This window comes from Arachis ipaensis, chromosome B3, assembly GCF_059453495.1.
Source record: "Arachis ipaensis isolate K30076 ecotype BB chromosome B3, ASM5945349v1, whole genome shotgun sequence".
Classification (NCBI taxonomy): Eukaryota; Viridiplantae; Streptophyta; class Magnoliopsida; order Fabales; family Fabaceae; genus Arachis; species Arachis ipaensis.
The window spans coordinates 113,295,388-113,304,914 of NC_142438.1; the positions used below are offsets into that span (position 1 = coordinate 113,295,388).

Below are 9,527 nucleotides of genomic sequence, written 5' to 3' on the forward strand. Positions count from 1 at the left end.
ACATAGCAAACAAAAAACAGAGAATGTAAGAACAAGGAATGAGTCCACCTTAGTTATGGTGGTGTTTTCTTCTTGAGGAACCAATGATGTCCTTGAGCTCTTCTATGTCTCTTCCTTGTCTTTGTTGCTCCTCCCTCATTGCTTTTTGATCTTCTCTTATTTCATGAAGGATGATGGAGTGCTCTTGATGTTCTACCCTTAATTGTCCCATGTTGGAACTTAATTCTCCTAGGGAGGTGTTGATTTGCTTCCAATAGTTTTGTGGAGGAAAATGCATTTGAGGCATTTTCAATTACTTTCCTTGCTTAACTTTTCATTTTCATTCACTAAGCGTAAGGAAAAAGAAAGAACAGAGAGAGAGACCGAAGCTTTATGAGAGAACCGTAAAATCCTCTAACCTTCCGACCTCGATTTCTTGCGATCCGTAACTCCAATAAAAAATCTAATCCTGTAAAAGTGTTCATATCTTCCTCCTCTACGTGTTGGCGTTACTTTTGTCCGGTGGAAATCGACGGTGACGTAGCTCCCCTACCCCTTGAGTTTGGCCAACTGGAGTTCTAGGAGGCACGGAGGATTCCAGACGGTTTTTCCTTCAGCAGCACGGTCAGAAAGTTTCTCTAGAGTTTCGAGTATTTCGATTACGTACGAAGGTAGGATTTTGATAAATTTTCACCGACTAAATGATATTTGATAAGTAAATTGATGTTTGGATTGAGTGTTATTGAAATTTGATTGCATTTCATGTTGAATTTTGTTGATATATTGATATTTTGATGAAGTTGTGTTTTAGTCAGCTCGAGAATGAATAAATTTTTAAGTTAATATTTTGATAAAAAATAAAACAGGTTTTCGGTCTCGTTGAAGGATAAGATATTAGTTTGGAAATTTTATTTTAAAGGATGTCATTATATTTTTATAAAAAGACTGAGGTTATGTTTATTATTATAAACTAAGTTTTGAAAGGAAAATGCTATTTTGAGTTTTTATTCAAAATTACTGCCACAGGAGAGCAGATGTGACATTGTTTGGGCCTTAGTTCCAAATGTAAAGTGGGGACGCCCACACACTGAGAACTGTTTTCCAGATGTACGCTTATTGATTTGGAAAGTCACACTGTATGCGGCCTAGCCATACGACTTATAAGCACACTGATGCATCTGAAAAACCATATCTGGGACTCGTGCCCGGGTAATGTCGGGAGCGGGTAGGCAACCGACACATGAGCTCATGGCCTGCGTTAGGAATAGACATGCATCATTCTTGTTGTGCATTTGCATTTTACTTGACATTGTGAAATTGTTTGTGATTGTCTTCTTGTGTTTATACATTCCTTAATGTTATTCTGAATTGTGGTGACTAGATATTTCTTTGTGACACTTGTATATTTCGTTGTGAATTACTTGAACTGTGGTAATCCTGACTAAACTAACCACCCTCGACCCTACTAAGAACCCCCCCAGTTCTTACCCCTTCTCTTCCTCCCCTTCAGATGGAGACCGGAGTTATATTTTACGAGATGGACCCTCCCTATATATACGAGGATATTGTGCAGCATAGGTTTTATGTAGTAGCTGCGGAGATTAGGACTCGTATGTACATTCTGCGTGATCATCCTTTCCATCACCCGATTGACACTCCACAGTTTAACCCCGACATGCCCTATGAGTTCCCACTGCAGTGGCTCCACCCGGATGCTCTATTTCACCCGTTTCATGATGGGCCGGTGCCTCACCAGCATCCCGATCAGCCTGCGGATCAGGCGGACCTTGAGTCTGAGCCCATGGAGGAGCATTTTCCAGAGCCTGTACCGGAGGAGGACATCCCCGTGGAGCAGATCTCAGTATCTTCATCTGAGCCATCTTCTGAGGAGCCGCTCACCGCCTCTATTAGTGGACCGGCGAGTGCTGGTCAGACCAGTAGCATGAGTGCTAGTGCCCCTCCTGAGATTATAGAGATTTCCGATGACGAGGACGAGGATCCTGAGGAGTGTTCTGATGTGGTTGTGATCTCCTCTGACGATGACAGTTGAGTCCTGGGAGCTGCGGTTGTGCCTTTTGATAGTTTTTTTTTTGTGTTAGCCTAGCCTTTGGGTTAATCTCTCACTTTTGGTCAAACTCACTGAGAGAGTAGGGTGTACATAGTGGACTAGGCTAGTTCGGGTGCCAGTTTAGGGGTTTTCTATATGGACCAGGGCCCGGAGTGTTGGGTTGTACATAGTAGTATTTCTGAAGGGTTGTATGCTAACTCAGGATATATATATATATATATATATATATATATATATATATATATATATATATATATATATATATAATATGTACGACAGTACCTGTATGCTTATGCGTGGCCTATGCTATGTGTTGTGATTGTATATAATGCCGGCTTGTGTATGTTTAATTAGTTGTCCTTACAAGCTTTCTTATAAAAGTTTTTCCAAAACTCGATAGTACGCTAACCCGATTACAGGCTTAATAATACATAGTAAAGGTTTCATGTGAACAAGTTGGTGACACTTGATTTCTGGTATGATCATGACTTACTGGGAATTGGGTTGTTACATAATTTACCATAGGTATTACTGTTGATAGAATCGTAGTTAGTAGCCTTTAGGTTTGAAAAATAATAAACAGTATGTCTGAGGTACAAATTTTCTAGATGATAAATAATTGTAACAATTCACTATTAATCCTTTTATATATATTTTATATATATATATATATATAAAAGTCCAGAAGAAGTTTTAGAGGATTCAAAAAGGTCCGTTGATCGCAGCCCAATCAATAGATAGCCTAGCCCGAGAGACGAGTTCCCCAAACCGCTCATCTGTCTTCCGCTTCATTCATAGCTATCTCCTCTGTCCGCTTTGAGTTTTTAGGAAGCGCGGGTGAAGGCACTTTGGGAAACCTTAGCTCCTGGGATTACAGGAGCTATAGATTTGAATTCCCTCTTTCAAGCTTCCGGCAGAGTTAGCATCTTCGAGACCTCAGCTCAGCAAACCTTCGAGCCCGTCTCCTACTTCTGAGTCCGATTCGGCTTCAGCAGCTAATGTAGATTTTGTGGAATCTGCTTTCATGTGATAGAACCTCAAAAACAAGAATACCTCTTTCTCACAAAGATTATGTGCTATATTGTTAACCATATGGTATTGGAGTTTGCCCTAAATTATATATATATATATATATATATATATATATATATATATATATATATATATATATATATATACTAATTATACATGGTAATAATTAACAAATATTTTCAATGGAGATGCTTGCTACAATTAGGTAAAATTTATGTTATTATATTTTATTAACCTTTATGATTAATTCAATAGATATACCTACTCAATATATGTTATCGACATTAATTATATGACAATATTTTTAGGAAAGAGCTAAAAGAGGAGATATATAAATATATATAATATTATTGCTATATAGAAAGCATACATAAATTACTACATTTTTTATTATATTATACAACTTAAAATTATAGTATCATGTTATTATTAATTCTAGATACTTGCTATAATTATATCAAATTTAATTATGACTCTAAATAAATAAAATAGATAACATTCAATATTATTTTTTCTTTTTTACATTTAATTTTTACTGTAAATATAAAAAGTAAAATAATTAATGAAAAAAATATGAGCATAAAATAAAACATATTAATTAAAATTCAATTTGTTATTTAATTAATCTTGTGTCCATACGATATAACTTTACGAAAATGTTATAAATCACAACCTTTTTTATTCTACAAAAAAAATACTATATGTAGCTTTTAGTAGTACAAAAATAATTATAAGAATTAATTATTGATATTGATATTAATCATAATTGATTATTGATACCCTAATTTTCTTAAAATATATTTTACCTTTTTAAAATATAATGCATGTACCGTGTAGACTTTTATTATTATTATTATTATTATTATTATTATTATTATCAAATTAAATGGGTCACTATTAATGCATGTATTAACTATTTTCTAATAAAATTATTGCACTTGAATGAGAATTAAAACTATATCAATTGACATAATTAGAATGATTAAAAATATCGATGATTGATAAATAGTTTAATAACACATTAAATATTGATTTGATATAATTATAATAAAGATATTTTTTTAAATTAATATAATCATGCATTATTCATGAACTAATTGTAATATAATTAGAATAAATTTATTTGAGAGAAAAAAAGAGTTCACGTGATAATTTTCAAAAATTATAATATTTTTTTTATTTATGTATACGTATATATTAATTTTGTTAAATAATTCTATATATATATATATATATATATATATATATATATATATATATATAGTAGTTTTTCTTAATATATATAGATATACATAAATAATTATATACATATACATAAATAAAAAATATATAAATTATATTTTGTTAAACTCCATGTAGTTTTTCTTAATATATATAGATATACATAAATAATTATATACATATACATAAATAAAAAATATATAAATTATATTTTGTTAAACTCTATGTTACCGGTTATTAAAAATATTTAAATCATATATATTAATTATTTTTTGTTATAATTATTTCGTTTTATATATATGATTATTTTTTATTCAACAATTGTGCAATAATTTTTTATTTTTTATATCCATATATATTCCTCAATTCCAACTCCATTCATACACATATTAATAATTTTTTTTAATAGTGATTTTTTAATTTTTTATTTTCCTTTTTTTTACGTATCTTTCTTTTTTTTTTAAATAGTGATATTTTAATATATATTTTTTTAAATACATTTTTTCTTAATAATTACATTACTAATCTAAAATATAAAATGAGAAAAAAAAGGTGATACATATATCTAAGAAAGAAAATAAACTTAAAAATTAGAAAAAAAAATTATATCAAAAAATGTAAAAATAATATATTCAAAAAGAATAGTCATAATATATAAATTAAGTCAACAATTTAAATTTCTCTAAAACTAATTTAATCGATCAAATATCAATATTAGAAATAAATTACTTAAATAATATTTAATCTATTCTACTCCTTAGATACGTATAGATTAGAGTCATTCTCGTAACGACAACCAACTGAAACAATATCATAAGTTCAAAAATTTAGAATTTGTGCAAATTCAGACCATTCTCTTGTTCTTTGAAAATCTTTTGTATCCCTGATAGAGTTGAATCGCAATTCCTTTTATGGAAAAAGAGTTATAGATGTGGCTTTGATGTGTTGGAGACCAAAATTCGAAAGTCACTATTTATATCTGAGTGTGACACCCATTGAATCCTAAAGCCAAATAAAATAATATCTCTGGTTTATTCTCATTTAATTCTAAATAAAAAATAATAATGACTTATTTAATTCAGCATTTATGATAATAAATGAGAAGACTATTATATAAATCATTTAATATAAAATAGTTTAATTTGCGATTACAATTAATATATGTATTGCCCATGAATAGATTAGGAAATAATAATTTCGTAACAAAATAATCATTCAATTTGAATTACAATTAATTGATTGATAGAAATTATAATAAATTGTATGATATTTAAATAATTAACCAAATCAATTAGTTGATATAATTAATTTATTATAATAAATTGAATTTAATGAGTTAAAAGAAATAAATCGACAGTTTTATCATTAAGTGCAGAAATTTAATTTTTATATAATAGAATAGATATTTACAGATTATTATATTAAACACAGACTAAAAAGAACACACTAAACAAAATAAAAGTATCAATAGTAAAATATAACCTAAAAAGTCACTTAAACTAAAAAAGAACCTGTGATGAATTATAATAAATCTATACATGAGAAGTAAAAGTAAAATAAATAATTAAAAATAAAGTAAAAATAGCAATTAAAAAAAGTAAAAGAAGATAGAAAAGATAATATGTAGAATAGATAAAAAATGTATTGCAATAGAAGATTAATATAATTAATTAATACAAAGGATGAAAGAGAAAAATCAAAATACAATCTTATTAAAAAAATTTCAAAAAAAATATTTTAAAGAAGAACCTATTAATAAACTTTTATAAAAATATTACAAAAAATTTAAATTATCTTTAAATAAAACAATAATACCCTTAAGAATTATTAATCAAAATAAAAAAATTAATATAAAACAAAATCATAGAAAAATATTAGCAAAATTAAGATAAAAAAACAAAAATAAAAAATTATAAATATTTTACTTGAAGTACAAAATAGAGAGAAAGAAAAGGGATATATAAAATAATAAGATAATAAATTGAATTAATTGAGTTCATTTATTTTATTGCTTTATATATTATTTATTAAATAATTTAATATTTATCTCGATTAAATTAAATAATAAATTAGTTATAATTAATTTGGTTTAATAAATAAAAAAATTAAAATAATTTGATATTTACTCTAATTAAATTAATTATTTGAAGCTATGATTAATGTAATTTAATGAATCAAATAAAATATTAAATGATAAAATATTTATCCTAATCAAATCAAATTACATAATTGATTAGTTATAATTAATATAATTGAATGAATCAAACACATTAAATTGAAAAATAATTTAGTTAATTTGTGTCTTAAGGACACATTTTAAAAATATTTATTTTTCAATAATTTTTATAAAATATGTTTTATAATATTTTTAATCTATGGTCTAAAGACACAATTATAATAACCCATTAAAAAGTACTTAATTAGTTAATACAAATAATTAGTGTAATTGATTTAGTTTAATAAATTAAAAGAAATAAATGTGAAAGGAAGAGATAAAAAGAAAGTGAAATTATAAAAATGTGTAGCCACTAAAAAGCAATAAAAAAAATTCCTTTTAGTTTTTTATTTGTTAATTATTAATTTATTATAATTAATTTCAGAATATTTATTATACGTTATTCATCTTACAAATTAATACAATCAATTAATTGATATCAATTATCAATAATTAATTTTAATTTATATAACTCATTTCGCTATACTTTCTAAATAAATAATTAAAAATGCACGTCTCAATTCTTTGTTAAAGTAGAATAAAATAAATTACATAAATTAAGTAGATATAAATCTAAAAATTATAAAATTTAATTAACAACTCAAATAAATTAGTACTATAAAACTAAATTTAACGTCTATTTTAAAAATAATTATTAATCTTTTATTCTTTTAATTATTAATAATTTAAATAAAATAAAATCCTATAACTTATTTTGTTATCTATTTTAAGTAATTACTAACATTTTATTATTCTAATTATTTGCTTGTCTTATTTATCATTTATGCTTTCAATCAAACACTACCTTAATATATATCAATGACATTCTAAAATCTGAAATCAGTAGCAACCCCTGAAGTTAGTTTGAGTTGCTTGCGTAGCATATCATCTAATTCTCTATTGCTTGAATTGACCTTAACCTTTGATCTAGTTCTGGACTATTGCTGCTTAACCACTGTCCTTTTTCTTTTAAACTCAGGGTGGGGAAGCTAGTTCTATATGGCCATCCGAGGGAAAATTGCAATCCATTGCATCTCAAAGTACTCTTAGTTGCCTCTCACGGATGCTTGATGATGCTGCTATTCATGCTGACCTAACCATTATTACAGCTCATGGTACATTGAGAGCTCACAAGGCAATCTTGTCTGCAAGTTCGCCGGTGTTCAATTCCATCTTAGGGAATTGTTAAATAATATTTAAAAAAATCCTCTAAAAATAGAAATAGTGATAGCACTTTAAATAATTAATTTAATAGAATTAAATTTAAACAAATAAAATGATTTAATCAATTATATAAATAATAGCATATTTATAAATATTAATAATAAAAATAGTCTCATTAATGTAAATGATCAATTCAATAATTATATGAAAAATAACTAATTACATAATTGCATAATTTTCATGATTCTATATAGTTGAATCTAATAGACAATTAAAAAAATATGTATATAATAATATCCTAATATTTTAGCATATTATAAATCATATTATAAATTTATATATCATATTATAATTTTAAGTCAACTCCTTAAACACATTATAACATAAACCATCTAAAAAGATACACCAAATTAACAAATATCACATGGATCATAACATACACTCTAAATTGTCACGATATTTCAAATAAAAAGAGCATCAATACAAAGAAATCAATGAATATAACTAAAATAAAGAGCCATAAAGAGACACACAAAAAAAAATCAATAATAATAGGGAACCAAGATGGTTCCAACCAAAAATCAGCCAAATGCCTCTGGATGAATCCAAAATCTCTATATGGATGGTGCTTATGCTAGGCATTAGGATGTTTCTTTTCTTTGTAAATTGGATGGTTTTGAATCTGTTTTCTGATTTATCATATTTTAGGCATTTGGAGAGGGAATGGGGTGAAGAGACGGAAGTTAATTGAATCAGTTTCCGTGATTCACGTTGCAATGATACTGAACGTATCTTCTCCTAATTTGAATGTGGTGAAATATTTAATAACCAATATTTTAAATCATAAATAAATAAAACTAATTACTATATTTATAATTAATTAAGTTGTTCCATTTTTGGCTGATTTGGAGTTGGTTCCATATACTTTTCCAAAAATAATAATAAAGAGAATCAATAAAAGCATTAACATATAAACCACATACACGAACAATGTATATATTAATTGTGAATCACAAAAAAAAGGACTATATATATATATATATATATATATATATATATATATAAACCACATATACAAACAATGTATATATTAATTGTGAATCACAAAAAAAAGAACAATATATATGAATTGAAGTACACATGACAAAATAGAATATTACAAAATAAAATTATAGTAAGATTATTTAAAAATAACGTAAAGATAACACATCTTTTTTGTTAATTAGAAGCTAAAAGAAAGAAAAGTATGCGCCTAATAATAAGCAATTAAAATAACAAAAATTTAAAAATAAAAAAAATAAAATGTATAAATAAAGATAAAAAAACAAAAATTAAATAAATTATAAAAATTGTACCTTAAACACGAGAGAGAAAGAGAGGAAGAGAGGGAGGGGACAGAGAGAAAAAAGAGAGTGAATGAGTAAAAAATATTTGATCTTGTATAAATAGATGGTATTGAGAAAAATGACCTAATTAAATTAATTCATATATTTCGTTAGCATATTTATTATTTATTAAATAATATGATATTTATTCCAATCAAATCAAATAATTAATATAATTAACTAAATTAATTAATTGATATAATTAATTATAATTAATCAATTCATATAAATTGTAATAAATGGTGATTGAATGTCTAATCAAATTAATTAATTGATATAATTAATTAATTAATTATAATTGATTTGCTTTAACGAATTAAATAAAATAAATAAGAAAACACCTCAAAAGCATGCCACATCAGTTCTCTATGTGCAAAAATCCGATTTTTATATAATACTAGTGTATATTCCCATACACTGTACGAGATAATTAATAAAAATATATAATTTTTTTATTAAAAGA

General features: G+C 26.0%; 1 protein-coding gene across 1 annotated transcript; it reads left to right on the forward strand.

Annotated features, from left to right (window-relative positions):
- The first annotated feature begins 1,489 nt into the window (after positions 1-1,489).
- Positions 1,490-2,029, forward strand: LOC110269765 (uncharacterized). Its single transcript, XM_021117598.2, has one exon. It carries the CDS (start codon positions 1,490-1,492, stop codon positions 2,027-2,029), a length of 540 nt encoding a protein of 179 aa, XP_020973257.1.
- Positions 2,030-9,527: the final 7,498 nt, after the last annotated feature.

Excerpts from the sequence above, each read along its gene's own strand:
- LOC110269765 (XM_021117598.2), top strand. The coding sequence starts at position 1,490 with ATGGAGACCGGAGTTATATTTTACGAGATGGACCCTCCCTATATATAC.